Source organism: Oncorhynchus keta, chromosome 37 (genome assembly GCF_023373465.1).
Source record: "Oncorhynchus keta strain PuntledgeMale-10-30-2019 chromosome 37, Oket_V2, whole genome shotgun sequence".
In the NCBI taxonomy this organism is placed as follows: domain Eukaryota; kingdom Metazoa; phylum Chordata; class Actinopteri; order Salmoniformes; family Salmonidae; genus Oncorhynchus; species Oncorhynchus keta.
In genome coordinates this window covers 8,900,897-8,918,398 of record NC_068457.1, presented here as the reverse complement: position 1 = coordinate 8,918,398, position 17,502 = coordinate 8,900,897, and the positions used below count along the sequence as shown (strand labels likewise).

At 44.7% G+C, this 17,502-nt stretch overlaps 1 protein-coding gene across 7 annotated transcripts in view; it reads right to left on the bottom strand.

The window, feature by feature from the left end:
* The window catches only part of LOC118370153 (B-cell CLL/lymphoma 9 protein-like), a 109,853-nt gene that overhangs the window by 13,170 nt on the left and 79,181 nt on the right, over nt 1-17,502 (bottom strand). For 4 of the 7 annotated variants that reach the window (XM_052499068.1, XM_052499070.1, XM_035754991.2 and 1 more), the window contains exons 3-5: nt 16,791-16,869; nt 3,216-3,586; nt 1,062-1,375 (exon numbers count right to left, since the gene is read on the bottom strand). In XM_052499068.1, the coding sequence (XP_052355028.1) occupies nt 1,062-1,375; nt 3,216-3,514 (613 nt within the window). In that variant the 5' untranslated portion in view covers nt 3,515-3,586; nt 16,791-16,869. The remainder of the gene's footprint in view (nt 1-1,061; nt 1,376-3,215; nt 3,587-16,790; nt 16,870-17,502) is intronic. The other 3 variants (XM_035754990.2, XM_035754997.2, XM_035754996.2) reach the window with 2 other exon arrangements.

Genomic DNA, 17,502 nt, shown 5'->3' with positions numbered 1-17,502 from the left:
CGTGTCCGGAGAGGTATTCTGGGAGCGTGTGTTTTATTCATATACACTACACCCATTCCCATTTCTTTTCACATGCTTTTACAATTTACCCCACTGTCATTTTCATTCATCTCTAAAATATCTAGTTGTGGTAGACTCAATACCAAAAGAAAAATTCTGTTCACATTTATATGATTTCATATCATGAAAGACGTAGAACCAGATCCCGCTCAGTAACAGCAATCTCAGTAGTAACCACCAGATGTCTCAGTGAAATAGAAATACTAAAGGGAAAAATGACTGGACACCCCCTTGAACACAGTGAGATGGTTTCTTCCAAGGCTCCAGCCTTCACAGAGTTTCTTCCACCAGGAGATAAACGGGGTTGTGGATGTCTTAATGCAGCACTATAGCCAGCCCCGAGGAGGAACACACACACACACACACACATATATACACACACACACGGAGCGTGTGTGTGTGTGTATATGTGTGTGTGTGTTCCTCCTCTTACTAGGGCGAAAGCTACCAAGAATAGTGTGACTAATGACATTCCCTGTGGGGTCCTGGGGGCCATCGTGACATGCCAGATAAGCCTGGGAGCCATTTTATAAGGACACAACTCTATATCTGTCACAAAGCCCACTCAGACAACTCCATATCATGAGTTAATAATTCACACCTCAACATCCTAGACCCAGTCCTTGTATTTTGACGCTTTGAGTTCACCCCTCTGACTAGTTGAAGTCCCGGCGTACCGTTGAGAACAAGGTGATGTTGAACGTGAAAAGAAAATGCTGGTTTTCAACGGGACTTTCTTACTATTTCGTATGAACAGTCATTTTCACTCGGGGACAATAATCTGCCTTGAGATTCTGGAGAAAATGACAGTAAGAGTAGCATGTGCTTATCTGAACTCTGAATCGGACCCCATGAGACTATTATGATAGTAGTGATACTGTAGGTGCCATGGGATGTTGATCATTACCCCGTCTTCCATATCAAAAGCATTCTTTTAGGTTGACAGACTTAAACCTGTCGATGGCTCCATCACTAGTTGTAGGGGAGGGGCTCGGCCTTACCTTTCTGGTCCCCCTCGTTGTTGTTCGTCCCAGTGTCACGATGCTCAAACGACTCCAACGAAGTGCTTCTTTCCCTCTTCATTTTGCCCTTGGCCCCGTTGCCTGCATTCAGGCCTTGTCCGTTTTTTAGTCCCAGGCTCCCTACGGGCCCCTTAGGGCCTAGAACTTTGGGGTCACAGGGCGAGGGCTGCGATTGGCTGCCCGCGCCCCCCGGCTTTCCCTGATTGGGCAGTTTTGAGTCCATCTGGGCGGCGCTGGAGGGAGACATGACGGGTGGGGAGCGCACCATGGCCTCCTGCTTCTGTTTGGGACTGCTGATGGAGAGGAAAGACAACCAGAGTTAGTCGGTGAAAATCAAACCATATGCAATTGCTGATCTCAACAAACAAAAAAAGGAAAAAATACAAGCAAGTCTAATCACATGCGCTTAATAGTAGAAACTAATACACCCATTATTTACATCGAACCACCGTCGTTATCAGGCTGAGGGAGGCTCAAGGCAGCTCCCCGCCCTGAGAGAGCATCAGTCTTAAACCAGCAGCTGGGTCATGTTCATTAGGCACCAATGCGTTAGAAAATGGACTGAAACATTTTGTTGCGTGCCCTCATGAACACAGCCCAGATCCTGGTTGGGAAGGCATGACGCACGCAGGTGAGTGATTAAAAACAGGGCCACCTCCAGTCCTCACCCATTCTTTGTTGACAGAGTTGGGAACAGCAGGGGAGGTGGAGGGGGGGTGTTAATATATAAATCGGTGCCTTGTTAAAAATAGGCACTAGTACACAGCCTTATTTCTCCCTGTGCTGGGCTGAAACCTCGAGACAGGAACACAACTCGCCCCATTGCCATGGAGACCAGTTACACATGGACAAAACAGGGGGAAAAAGGGGGCTGCTCGATGAAGTTGGAGGAGAAACGGGAAGTAGAACACAGGGAAGCACAACAGATACGGAACAGGTAGTCTGACCAAAGATGGTGGATAAATGAAGATGGTTCACTCGGGCATTGAAAAAGAATTGTCAGTTCCAGTCTACTTAACTGGATGTGTCTTCTATAGACACCAATGCAATAGCACCTGGGTCTGGTCTACTTAGTTCATGGAATTTGCAGCCTTCCTCTTACGTCTCTGGTCTGACGACACACTAATGTAGCTCGAGAACTGCCGGAATCCTTTGCTGGTGGTACGAGGTTCAGCATGACCACTGCATTGGGCTAAAATTCCAGGGACAGATCGAAAATAGTTGACTGCACTCAATGGGAGTCACAACAATCTACAAACAGGACCCTACCAGGCCTCCCTTTCCAGAAAAGCAGTGAAACATAAGCCCTAGCACTCTCCTAAAAACTTAGCCAAAATGGCCTTGCGGCCAAAACCGGAGCCAATATGGATCCGAAGCCAAACATTGAGCCAATATGGCCGGCGTGCCTACTGTGAGACGGGCCCCAGCAGGGCTTTGGCAGTGCAGCTGCAGCCTTTATACTAGTCCCAGAGGGCCTGAGTCAGCACGGGCCAGGCCGGGATGGGCTGGCAGAGAGGCAGCTGCAGGGTGGAGACACTCAGGTCACTGTTCCAGGGCTCACGCCCTCACGCCAGGACCTGCTGCACTAGATTAAGCTTTAACAGGCCAGAGTAGTTCATCAAGTCTGGTCGTCGTGTAACCTCATACAGGATGCCAGATCTGATAGATCTGAGCTCGCCTGGCCTCTTAGCAGGTTTAGGAGCGGAGGACGCCGATCCAACTGCTCGGCAGGATTCAATAAATACCACGCTATAACTACAACACAGAACAGAGAGTCAGATGGCACGGCAGTTAACACGGTGGTCTTAAATCAGAGAAGGACAAAAGGTTCATTCTAGGTCGTCTTTATTGCAGTGACTGTCCCGGAGAACTGCTAAACATCTCAAGAACCACGCTGAGATGATACAGCAATCTTCTGAGATACGCCGCCCGTTTGCTTTTGAGGCAACGTGGGAGGCATTCAAACTCTTTCATTGCGCAGCGGGATTGACAGGTTATCAAGCACGGATGTACAACCTGTGGCCCGAGGAGCGCCCCAGGAGCGGAGGATAATTTGTCCTTAAAAGTTGATTTGTACCCCTGTTTTAAAAGAGCCAAGAGAGAGACATAGTAGCAGACAAGGACCCAGCTCACCTCTGCGTGTTAGCCAATGGGGAGTTCCTCACTTTGGGATTGCTGGAATGCATTGACGGCGATCCCAGGGAGACAGAGGGCGGAGTCAAGTGCTGGTGCGGGCTGGCCGAGGGTGTGGCCTTGGCCCGGGGGTTCCTGTGGCCTGTGCCGGCGAGGGCGGCGTTGTGGTTATTAGAGGAGGGGTTAGTGTTGCTATTGGCTCGGCCACTGTCCGGGCCTGCCTCGTCCCGCTCCTTCTTGACGCGCTCTTTCCGGCTGAAGTTTCCTGCTGCTCTTTCCTCTTGCACCTCCAGCATCATCTGGATGTCAGTACGTGTGAGGTGTTGTGTGCCTGGAGTCTCCTCAAGGAGCTCTCACAGTCCTTGGGCACACTGGTAAAGACAGGGGTGGAGGGAAGGGAAAAAAGAAAAACAGGAGAAAATGTTAAGGTACTTCACAATGTGTGCATGTTGGTGACAATGTGTGCATGTTGGTGACAATGTGTGCATGTTGGTGAACAGTTTTGGAACGCCACTGTTGTATCAGGCACCCCTGGCATTATAAAATCTCCTCAGATGGTTCTCAAAACGAGCCGGTGACATAGACAACTAACCAAATCATGACCGCTTACTTGGTTTAACATTGCACAGCTCCATACCAACTGACAGGACAACAGTATCTTAGACCAGGGGTTGAGAAAACAGACAGAGGCTCTGTTTGAACAGCCACACTAACATGCTACTAAGTATTCAATCCTAATGCATGGCGTTATTCTAAGTGGTATGCGTGTAACCTTGTTTGGCATGTCATCCTCCTCTCCCGGAGGGCCCTTTTTCTCCGAATCACTATCATGAGACAGTTCCCTGTGCTCTGAGAACATGCACACCCAGACACCCTACCCCCAACAACAACCACAACCCTGCACGTGGAAATGAAGAATCCCAGCTTTTGTTACGGTCTACATTCCAACTGGAAACCTATTCCCCAAATAGTGCACTACTTTTGACTAGGGCCCATAGAGTTCTGGTCAAAAGTAGTGCACCGTGTAGGGAATAGGGTGCCATTTGGGATACAACAGACACTGCCTGTGTATGTGAGAAGGAGCTAGTCTCCCATGTGCACTGGTAAGCATGCTAGTTCTGGTTCGTGAATGAAGGCATAGGGGTGTGTGTGTGTGTGTGTGTGTGTGTGTGTGTGTGTGTGTGTGTGTGTGTGTGTGTGTGTGTGTGTGTGTGTGTGTGTGTGTGTGTGTGTGTGTGTGTGTGTGTGTGTGTGTGTGTGTGTGTGTGTGTGTTTATGCACGTGGGTGTTTATGCACGTGGGTGTTTATGCACGTGGGTGTTTATGCACGTGGGTGTCAATGTGTATTCTCAATGTGAATAAAACTTTTTTAAATTTTTTTTAAGTATTGCTCACTACCCTCAGGTAGGGATGTGAGAAACTCCTCCATAAAGCTGCACTGTTAAGATAGCATAAAATATTCAGGAAAGCTTCCAAGATACTCTGATGATGCAAGTGGTTCCATAAGCCACCTCTGGCTAAAGGGTGGGAGCCTGAAACCAGTGAGAGAATCATCCAAATGAAAATAAGGCTGTAACTTCAGCTTGGCCACAACCACCAAAACACAATTCAAATCAATCAAATTTCAAATCAAATGTATTTTTTATATAGCCCTTCGTACATCAGCTGATATCTCAAAGTGCTGGACAGATACTAGACTCACAATCAAAACACAAAATGAGTTCAACGATCACCAAGAGTTTCTTAACTCTCAACTAGTGATGCACTGATATGACATTGTTGCCTGATACCAGATAGTTTCCTTGCCCCCCCCCCCCAAAGAAATCACTACAGATAACCGATATTTAACATTTTAGCAGCCTTTTAACCATTCTAGTACAGTTAACACACACACACACACATTGATGCAGCGGTCTAAGGCACTGCATCTCAGTGAAAGAGGCGTCACTACACTCTCTGGTTCAAATCCAGGCTGTATCACATCCGGCCGTGATTGGGAGTCCCATAGGGCGGCGCACAATTGGCCCAGCATCGTCCGGGTTTGGCTGCCATTGTAAATAAGAATTTCTCTTAACTGACTTGCCTAGTTAAATAAAGGCTACACACACACACACACACTGATCAGAAGGTATTTTGTTGCCATTTACGTATGTCCCCACTACCAGTAAAACGCAGTCAAAACCTATTTTTCACTTACTTGCCGAGCTTTTTCCTTGTTCATTTGTTCAGTCTTTTCATTCTCAAACAGGATTTCTATGGAGATACGCCGTTTGAGGCTTTGACGTGTCAAATAAGCTTGTTGAACAATCAGGACCTGAATATGACTGCACATCACATAATAATTAAAAGGCGTTCATATATTTTTACGTAATTATTACACCATTCACTCGTATTTCATGTGTCACACCGATTCATCGATACTTATGCGATGATGCGGGTAAACTTGTCTCGCCCACCTACTGTGCTGGTCATAAAAATAAAGCTAGCTAGCTCATGGATGCCGACAATGTTCTTCCCCAAAAACATAGCAAAACGTCATCTGTTTCAGTAGCTATAGCTGGCTAACTATATAGCTAGGTGTCATCGTCTAAAATAACCCTAATTTATAAGACCGTTCTTATTTGAATAATGGTGGTTGGATCCATCTATGTGAAGTTAGCCACAATAAGAATTAGCCACAACAGTAGACTTTGCAGTTAGCCTTCAAAATAAGATTGTGTCATTGACAGTGATGCAAATTAATACAAATAGTAGAATTATGCCATCATTTAATAGATCATGCTAAACGAGGTTGGAATATTATATAAAATCAACAAAAGACAATAATTTGTTAATTTGACCAAAATCTGTTGGAATCACACTGAATGGATTACACTTTAGAATTGCATTCGGGGCTTATTTCACTGTACAGCCTTACCTGTGGATTGTGGATCAATGACATGGGGCATCAGTCTACTCAGTGACACCCAGAGAACATTAGCGTCGTAACTCTTATTGAGGAACTCTGAAACAACTGATATGAGCCACATTTTTTGTCAACTTATGTGTATTGAACACCATTCACGAGGAAAACAATACCGCGTAGATGTTTTAGAGTCTGAGGACATTGGGAAAAAATATCTTGGGTATTGAGTAGACTGATAGCCCATTTCATTGATCCCCAATCTTTCGGTAAAGCTGTACAGTGCAATGTGAATGTCAATACACACAACAGGATGACTGGGGAGGTGATTTTAACAGTCACAGTCATGCGATAAGAGCTACAACGCTATTATTTGCGTAAAATACAATCAAACTTATCACATGCGCCGAGTACTACAAATGTAGACCTTAACATGAAATGCTTACTTACAAGCCCTTAACCAACAGTGCAGTTCAAGAAGAGTTAAGAAAATATTGACCATATAATCTAAAGTAAAAAATTATAAAAAGTAACAATAACGAGGTATACGAGGTAGATACAGGGTGTACCGGTACCGAGTCAGTGTACAGGTTAGAGGTCATTTGTACATGTAGGTAGGGGTAAAGTGACTATGCATTGATAATAAACAGCGAGTAGCAGCAGTGTACAAAGCAAATGGAGGGGGGTGTATGTAATAGTCCAATGGCCATTTGATTAATTGTTCAGCAGTCTTATGGCTTGGGGATAGAAGCTGTTGAGGAGCCTTTTGGTCCTAGACTTGGCGCTCCAGTACCGCTTGTCGTGCAGTGAAAGAGAAAACAGTCTCTGACTTGGGTGACTGACAATTGTTTGGGCTTTCCTCTGACACCGCCTATTAAATAGGTCCTGGATGGCAGGAAGCTTGGCCCCAGTGATGTACTGGGCCGTACATGCTACCCTCTGTAGCGCCTTACGGTCAGTTGCCGAGCAGTTGCCATATACCAGGCGGTGATGCAGCCAGTCAGGATGCTCTCCATGGTGCAGCTGTAGAACTTTGAGGATCTGAGGACCCATGCCAAATCTTTTCAGTCTCCTGAGGGTGAAAGGTTTTGTTGTGCCCTCTTCACGACTGTCTTGATGCATTTGGACCATGATAGATCATTGGTGATGTGGACACCAAGGAACTTGAAACGCTCAACCCGCTCCACTACAGCCCCGTCGATGTTAATGGGGTTAATGTTAATGGAGTTGTGTTTGGCCACGTAGTCATGGGTGAACAGGGAGTACAGGAGGGGATTAAATACACACCCCTGAAGGGCCCCAGTGTTGAGGATCAGCATGGCAGACATGTTGCCTACCCTTACCACCTGGTGGCATGTCAGGAAGTCAAGGACCCAGTTGCAGAGGGAGGTGTTTAGTCCCAGGGTCCTTTACTAAAAACTCTTCAAAGTTGTGTTCTGTGGGTGTCACCGAGTAGACTGATACCCCATTTGATTGCTTCACATTCCAACCTTGTTTAACATTATCTAGTCTAAATAAGGCATGATTCAACCAATTGTGACCTTCTGCGTCACTTTCAAATAGGTACTTTTATTTTGAACGCAAACCGCAAATTCCATTATTGTGCCTAATCCTTATTGTGGCTAGCTTCACAACACATAACATGTTCCAGTTGAGCCCCACTAGCCAGATGAAGCTACCTGGCTGCTTAAAGTTAGCTTTGGGCAACAGGGTCAAGTAGCTGGCTAGCTATTTAATTTCATGAACTGAAGTTCAACTTCAATAGGCGAACAACAAGTGGCTACATAGCTAATACTTACTCACAAGGATTCCTAAATCATTGCTAAGAGTAATGAAAATGACTGCCGTAATGACAATCGTTATGGTTTGGAGGAAACGGGGGATGCTTGTAAGCCAAAGAAAACCATCCCAAAGGGTGGCAAAGGGGTGGCAGCATCATGTTGTGGGGGTGCTTTGCTGCAGGAGGGACTGGTGCACTTCACAAAATAGATGGCACCATGAGAAAGGAAAATGATGTGGATATATTGAAGCAACATCTCAAGACATCAGTCAGGAAGTTAAAGCTTGGTCGCAAATGGGTCTTCCAAATGGAGAATGACCCCAAGCATACTTCCAAAGTTGTGGCAAATTGGCTTAAGGACAACAAAGTCAAGGTATTGGAGTGGCCATCACAAAGCCCTGACCACATCCTATAGAACATTTGTGGGCAGAACTGAAAAAACGAGCAAGGAGGCCTACAAACCGGACTCAGTTACACCAGCTCTGTCAGGAGGAATGGGCCAAAATTCACCTAACTTATTGTGGGAAGCTTGTGGAAGGCTACCCGAAACGTTTGACCCAAGTAAACAATTTAAAGGCAATGCTACCAAATACTAATTGAGTGTATATAAACTTCTGACCCACTGGGAATGTGAAAGAAAAGCTGAAATAAATGACATTTCACATTCTTAAAATAAAGTGGTGATCCTAAATGACCTAAGACAGGAATTTTTACTAGGATTAAAATGTCAGGAATTGAAGAAAACTGAGTTTAAATGTATTTGGCTAAGGTGTATGAAAACTTCCGACTTCAACCGTGGCAGTGACGCTATTACGGTGTAACTCCGGTAGGGCCACATCTGAAAAATAGCGCACTTGGTAGTGTGTACCATTGCTCGACCAGTCGCGAAAGCCAACATCACCCACGACAGAGAACGGTTGATTGTCAAGGGCAATGAGAATTCCATTATCTTGGCGTTCATGGATTTCACCTTTGAGTTGTCTCGCTGAAATGCTCTTACTCTTTCAAATGACTGATAGACTTGTTGACTGCTAGATCCACACAGCAGACATTGTGGGCTAGGTTAGGAATGCTGTGTTGCAAGTGCAGCGCAAAATGTTACGTGTCGTCATTATGTCATGTATAGAGGTCGACCGATTAATCGGAATGGCCGATTAATTAGGGCCGATATCAAGTTTTCATAACAATTGGAAATCTGTATTTTTGGACGCCGATTTTGCTGATTTTTACACCTTATTTAACTAGGCAAGTCAGTTAAGAACACATTCTTATTTTCAATGACGGCCTAGGAACGGTGGGTTAACTGCCTTGTTCAGGGGCAGAACAACAGATTTTTACCTTGTCAGCTCAGGGATTCAATCTTGCAACCTTACTTTACGGTTAACTAGTCCAACGCTCTAACCACCTGCCTCACGAGGAGCCTGCCTGTTACGCAAATGCAGTAAGAAGCCAAGGTAAGTTGCTAGCTAGCATTAAACTTATCTTACAAAAAATAATCATTCAATCATAATCACTAGTTATAACTACACATGGTTGATGATATTACTAGTTTATCTAGCGTGTCCTGCGTTGCATATAATCAATGTGGTGCGCATTCGCGAAAAAGGACTGTCGTTGCTCCAACGTGTACCTAACCATGAATATCAATGCCTTTCTTAAAATCAATACACGAAAGTACAGTGGGGCAAAAAAGTATTTAGTCAGCCACCAATTGTGCAAGTTCTCCCACTTAAAAAGATGAGAGGTCTGTAATTTTCATCATAGGTACACTTTAACTATAACAGAAAAAATGAGAAAACAAAATCCAGATAATCACATTGTAGGATTTTTAATGAATTTATTAGCAAATTATGGTGGAAAACAAGTATTTGGTCACCTACAAAAGTTTCTCAATACTTTGTTATATACCCTTTGTTGGCAATGACAGAGGTCAAACGTTTTCTGTATGTCTTCACAAGGTTTTCACACACTGTTGCTGGTATTTTGGCCCATTCCTCCATGCAGATCTCCTCTAGAGCAGTGATGTTTTGGGGCTGTTGCTGGGCAACACAGACTTTAAACTCCCTCCAAAGATTTTCTATGGGGTTGAGATCTGGAGACTGGCTAGGCCACTCCAGGACCTTGAAATACTTACGAACCCACTCCTTCGTTGCCCGGGCGGTGTGTTTGGGATCATTGTCATGCTGAAAGCCCCAGCCATGTTTCATCTTCAATGCCCTTGCTGATGGAAGGAGGTTTTCACTCAAAATCTCACGATACATGGCCCCATTCATTCTTTCCTTTACACGGATCAGTCGTCCTGGTCCCTTTGCAGAAAAACAGCCCCAAATCATGATGTTTCCACCCCCATGCTTCACAGTAGGTATGGTGTTCTTTGGATGCAACTCAGCATTCTTTGTCCTCCAAACACGACGAGATGAGTTTTTTAAACCAAGAAGTTATATTTTGGTTTCATCTGACCATATAACATTCTTACAATCTTCTTCTGGATCATCCAAATGCTCTCTAGCAAACTTCAGACGGGCCTGGACATGTACTGGCTTAAGCAGGGGGACACGTCTGGCACTGCAGGATTTGAGTCCCTGCCGGCATAGTGTGTTACTGATGGTAGGCTTTGTTACTTTGGTCAAAGCTCTCTGCAGGTCATTCACTAGGTCCCCCCGTGTGGTTCTGGGATTTTTGCTCACCGTTCTTGTGATCATTTTGACCCCACAGGGTGAGATCTTGCGTGGAGCCCCAGATCGAGGGAGATTATCAGTGGTCTTGTATGTCTTCAATTTCCTAATAATTGCTCCCACATTTGATTTCTTCAAACCAAGCTGCTTACCTATTGCAGATTCAGTCTTCCCAGCCTGGTGCAGGTATACAATTTTGTTTCTGGTGTCCTTTGACAGCTCTTTGGTCTTCGCCATAGTGGAGTTTGGAGTGTGACTGTTTGAGGTTGTGGACAGGTGACCAAATACTTATTTTCCACCATAATTTGCAAATAAATTAATAAAAAACCCTACAATGTGATTTTCAGGATTTCTTTTCTCATGTTGTCTGTCATAGTTGATGAAAATGATCAATTACAGGCCTCTCATCTTTTTAAGTGGGAGAACTTGCACAATTGGTGGCTGATTAAATACTTTTTTGCCCCCATGTATATATTTTTAAACCTGCATATTTAGTTAAAAGAAATCCAGGTTAGCAGGCAATATTAACAAGGTAAAATTGTGTCACTTCTCTTGTGTTTATTGCACGCAGAGTCAGGGTATATGTAACAGTTTGGGCCGCCTGGCTCATTGCAAACTAATTTGCCAGAATTTTACACAATTATGACATAACATTGAAGGTTGTGCAATCTAACAGCAATATTTAGACTTAGGGACACCATCCATTAGATACAATACAGAACAGTTCCATATTTCACTGAAAGAATAAACGTCTTAGTTTCCGGATTCAACCATATTAATGACCTACGGCTCATGTTGTGTGTTATTATGTTATAATTAAGTCTATGGTTTGATAGACCAGTCTGACTGAGTGATGGTAGGCACCAGCAGGCTCGTAAACATTCATTCAAACAGCACTTTTGTGCGTTTTGCCAGCAGCTCTTCGCAATGCTTCAAGCATTGCGCTGTTTATGACTTCAAGCCTATCAACTCCTGAGATTAGGTTGGTGTAAGCCATGCGAAATGGCTAGCTAGTTAGCGGGGTGCGTGCTAATAGCGTTTCAAACGTCACTTGCTCTGAGACTTGGAGTGGTTGTTCCGCTCTGCATGAGCAACGCTGCTTCGAGGGTAGCTGTTGTCGATGTGTTCCTGGTTCGAGCCCAGGTAGTGGTGAGGAGAGGGATGGAAGCTATAATGTTACACTGGCAATACTAAAGTGCCTATAAGAACATCCAATAGTCAAAGGTATATGAAATACAAATGGTATAGAGAGAAATAGTCCTTTAATTCCTATAATAACTACAACCTAAAACCTGGGAATATTGAAGACTCATGTTAAAAGGAACCACCAGCTTTCATATGTTCTCATGTTCTGAGCAAGGAACTGAAACGTTAGCTTTCATACATGGCACATATTGCACTTTTACTTTCTTCTCCAACACTTTGTTTTTGCATTATTTAAACCAAATTGAACATGTTTCATTATTTATTTGAGGCTAAATGGATTTTTTTGATGTATTAAATTAAAATAAGTGTTCATTCAGTATTACAAATATATATATATTTGTTTAAAAAAATTGTCCGATTAATCGGTATCGGATTTCTTTGGTCCTCTAATAATCGTTATCGGCGTTGAAAAATCATAATCGGTCGACCTCTAGTCATGTACCTACATTATATAGGTATACTACCTGGACTTAAAAGATAACCAATAAGAAACTAATTTTCGTTGCAAGACATACCTTGCTACGTTTAGCTATGGTGTGCACTAATGAATAAGGCCCAGCAATGGGAGCACGTCTCAGCAGACGTAACAGGCTCGGTATCAGAGTGCGTGAGTCAGGTTTTGTAGAGGTCCTGCTATATCTAACACCTCCGTGCCCTCCGGGGTATGCAGTGGGGAAAAAATTAGGTCATCAAAACCCAGAAAGAGAGGAAGAGGAGTCAGTTGGGAGGATGTGAAAGAGAGGGGTGAGCTCACCAGTATCAAGCCTTGAACAGCTCTACCTCTCCCATCAATGACAGGGTTCTGTTCATTAGAGCACATCATTGCAAAACATTTCTAACAGGCAGACACGTGGGCTTGGTGTGTCCATCAATTATGAATGACAAGAGCTATACAACAGAGTTGTGTTCATTAGGGCACACAGGTTTTTTTTTTTAATGCAACTGAAAACATAGCATATATTATTGGATAAGTTCAGATCGTACCTCTCCGTTTCACTGGAGCGTTTGTCCATTTCGTGCCTAATGAACACAACCCAGGCCAGTTTCCCTAGGCAAGGCTCCTGCCCTCTCCTACCAAACACAGTATGTTCATGATATTCAAAAATGACACAGAGACACGTGTCTGTATAAGGCCACTGTTTCCATTCCACCACTCGAGTGTGGTAAGCACAGGCAGAGGCATAGAGTCAGTCGAGCTTCTGCGCCGGGGAGAAAAAGACCGAGACATTACACTTCACTAACGAGCGTGCACCCACACGGTCGCCGTGGCAACGCCACTGGTATCTGAATCTGAACAACTCCCAGCACAACAACTCGGGAGTGTTTGAGTGCGCTGTGCCGCTCAACAGACAAGCACCCACCCCCACACACTGGGAGAAACACTGGGAAAGATACAGACACAGTGGGTTTTCAAATGATCTGGACCTTACACCTTCATTTCAGACAAAATTGAATTTCCTTCAGAAAGTAGAAGACTCCTTAAACACTGAATAGCCCAATTTGGGCACCTCAACATCCAGAAATCATCTAGAAGTAAACCTACACCGTAGCATGCTGTGAATCAAAGCTGTCTGACTGAATATGATGTGTGAATGCAGGCATGCATGCTGCGTGTTTACCCCAGGGGCAGAGGGAAACTAGGCAGCCTCCAGCACTGCAGGGGAAAGAGGCAGGGGGACCACAACCTCCCCAACCAGCCTCATTCAAACATTGACCGACCTCCACACACACACACACACACACACACACACACACACACACACACACACACACACACACACACACACACACACACACACACACACACACACACACACACACACACACACACACACACACACACACACACACACAACCTAAAATTCCAGAATGCACCAGCGTTTCCTGCTCCCTCCCTTGGCCTGTACTGTGAGATCCTGGGTGGACTAAATAACGGGGATGATGACACAGTGTAGCAGGCCCGCTGGTCCAGCGCCGGGACAGGAGGACATAACAACCGGACTACAGAGTGGTGCAGCAGCAGCCTTCAATAGGCCGGGTCAGGTCAGGTCACAGTGCCTTGGCTAATGCCCCTCTCTGCAATGGACCAGAAAACAAGCCAAAATCGCTGACACTTTGTGTGATGTCGAGATAGAGAGAGAGAGAATGAAAAGGATAGGGAGAGGGGCACACAGGGGAGAAAAAGGAGTGGAAGAGAAAGAAGATTGGAAAGAGAGAAAAAGGAAAAGCGGGAGAATGAGGAGAGAGAGGAGGAGGAGCAAGCGAGAGAGGGAGACGAGGAGAAAGGGACAGGCGCTCACCCAACCGGCATCCTCTCCCACCGATAACTAGCCAGGTTCGTCTCAGTCTAGCGATCATAGCAACTAACTGGAAGAATTTAAACAAACTATTAGCCCAGCTCTGCGCAACAACAGAGAGCCATTCACACAGACAAGACAGAACAGACCCTCTACGGCAGTCTGCTTTGCTGTGGTGCCACAGGGGCTCCATGCTAATAGCTAACGCATCTCCTTAAATGCCTGTATGAACCGCAACTGCTTGCGGTTTACTCTTACAGCCTTCTCTGTGTAACTGTTTGTGTTAGCGAGAGAGGGGGAGAGACAGTCATTGAAAAAGAAAGAGAGAGAGTCAACAAGAGAGACTCACATTTATTTTTGCATTGCTGGAGGGATGTGCAAAGCGTTGCAACATGCCCTCTCTCAAAGAGCACTAATTTCCATACTCCCAGCGAAGAGATGAGCGCTCTCAAATTGACCTTGAAGAGGGCTCCGAACAAACCCGCCGCGAAGATACCAAAGCATGTCTTTTTATCCTACCGAGCACCAGATAAACATCACGCAACTGTGTGAAGTCTCCCCCCAGACGTGCTGCGCACTCCAGAAATATCCTGAAACAGGGGGGTGCTTGGATAGAATTAGTCCAACCAACAAATCTCATAGAGTGCATGTAACCTGGTGGTGGTTATGCAATATGCATGCATGAATGGAAAATGGAAAGTATGGATCCCAAATTACACTCCGATGTTTCATAAATACAGATCTCAAGGAAGGACCCATTTTTCTGGCCCACACAGGCACAAAGGGTACACACACACAGGCCACATACACCCTGGCTGTGCCCACCAGCATCTATCTACCAGCCATATTATGTCAATTCCATTTTGAAGCAAAGCCACTACTGATCAGTTGCTACTTTCTCCCCCTCCCTCCAGGCCTCCTGTAGTAAGGACATAGCCTATACTCTCCCTCTGTTGGTTATGTGCTTGGCTGCCAACAGGCACACACACATGAAAACGAAGCCTGGCCAAAATCTCCAGATTCAAAACTGGCAAAAACATGTGTGCATTTTTCACATGCGTGTGAATAAACACACACACACCTATACACAAACGTGTACCAATGTACACGCACAACAATAATGTATGATCAAAGTGTAGAAGAGTGCTTCACTGAGACAAAAAAGGGGTTTCTAAGCATTTCATCAGATTCAAGACAATCCTGGGTGGGTTCTTCTTAACACAGACGAGGCAAAGTATTCTGCAAAGCATCGGTCAGTCTGTTTTCTGCCTGCCTGCCGGTCCATCCAACCTCCTTCCCGTTCCGTCTGTCTACACTAGGCGTAAACCTTGGTCCTTGATATTTACATCTGTATCGCTTTCCAAACACGCTCACATTTCAATAGAGGTCAGGGACATTAACTGGTTGGCTGCTTGCAGAAGTAGGGTAGCATACATTGTGATCCTCTTCCAAAGACAAAACTAGCATCACACCAAACCGTTTCACTGGCTAACGGTGGCCGTCAGTCTTGACAAATGTCATCGGTGTCACCTCCACTCCCTGTGAACTTTAAAAACCACAGTTTGCGCTCAAGGAGCGTGACACACTCTCGGGAGGACGACACACTCCTATGGGACTCTGGCTCGGCTCAGTGTGTGCATGTAAAAGGTTGCTCGCAGCCATTAACCGGTGGGTAAGATGAGTAAGATGAGACTGAAAACACTTCATTCAGAATGAGCCAGACATGAAAGCTAGAGAAGGCTATGGCTACTCATGAGTCTAAAAAAATGGCATATATATTATATATATTATTATTATATATATTAAAACATCATTTTAGATCGAAATTAGCATATTTAAAAAATGTTTCACAAAGCCAAAAAAATTATAATAAAATGGTGATTTGGGACTTTAAGAGCAGCTAATGCTATAATTCTCCGCTAACTAATACAGTCTGTTTCCACTAGCATTGCTAGCATGCTCCAAAAATGTTAGCCAGGGGATTCTGGCCATTGCTAAATAACCAATGACTTGGATGAAATGACAGCCTATGTAAGACGAAAATAAGCTAAAATGTATTTTAAAGCCAACTATCCTTTTTAACTTCAGGTGAGTATTACATACTCTGGTGGGGGGGGTGGAATGCTCAGATTGGTTCAAGGAAGGAGGAGAATAGGAAGGCTTAACTTCTGAACATACAGTTCTTTGTTGCCAGTTTTCTTCTAGGAAATTGATTATGGTTGACGTCAGTGGCTCATTCCAGGGAACTGCTGTTCTGTGGAAAGGCAACGAGCTCGTTTAGAAATCACCGTCCTCAAACTAACTCCTTGTATAGCTTTCATAGAGGATGCCCAAGTCAAAGCGCTTAACTCTGAGATCGTGTGATCTCTATTTTGCTTTCTAATCTAGATACCCAGTAATCTGCAGGCGCCTTTGAGCAAATGTCACAGAAAGAGGCCCGAAGCAAAATGTTCACCTGAGCCACGGAGCTAACTACATGGAGTGCGGTACACTGTGCTGCCTCTAGTGTGTCTGTGCCTCAGGGACAAAGGCGAAGGAGAACTGAATGTACCCTCCCTACCAACCACTTACTCTCTACCTCTCATCCAACCTGTACTGCTCGCCCTCCTCTCCATTCCCCTCCACCCTTCTGCTCTTGCTTCACCAGGCTAATGCCCAGCCCCCCCCCACCCCCCCTGCAGTCAAGCGGCTTGTCTGTGCGTGTGTAGCACTCACCATGTCCCTCTGTGTCACGATATAGCCGTGGCCATGTCTGCATTGCAATGGGCCGGCGCTCGTCAAATCCCCAACGCTGCTGGAGACAAAGAGAGGGACATCTCTCAAATCACAACAACACACTGTCCAACATGGCTGGCACACACACACAGGCTTAGCAGACAGAGCTACGGGCAAGCACTTGAGCAGCTCCCCTTTTCACGATATAACGCATCTCGATTTAGCAGTCTATAACAGCACGTAGACAGCTAGTGGTTCAGTATAGCAGGAATGAGGACTATTTACATGTACAAATATACATGATTAGGAATAGCATGAAGGAAAATCAAAAGGGAAGACCATTAAATGTCATTTAAACCATTACATTTCGTCCTAATTTCAGAACACCTCCACCGGACGTTCTAATTGGTTTGTTAATTACATTTCCTATTAGTCTACCTGCTCATTGCAGCAATTTAAAAAGAGATCTATTGAAATTAACACTGAACGCATATCATATTGAAATGAACACTAGATGCACATCATATTGAAATGAACACTAGATGCACATCATATTGCAATGAACACTGAACGCATATCATATTGAAATGAACACTAGATGCACATCATATTGCAATGAACACTTAACGCATATCATATTGAAATGAACACTAGATGCACATCATATTGAAATGAACACATGATGCTGTTCAGAACATGATGCTGTTCAGTC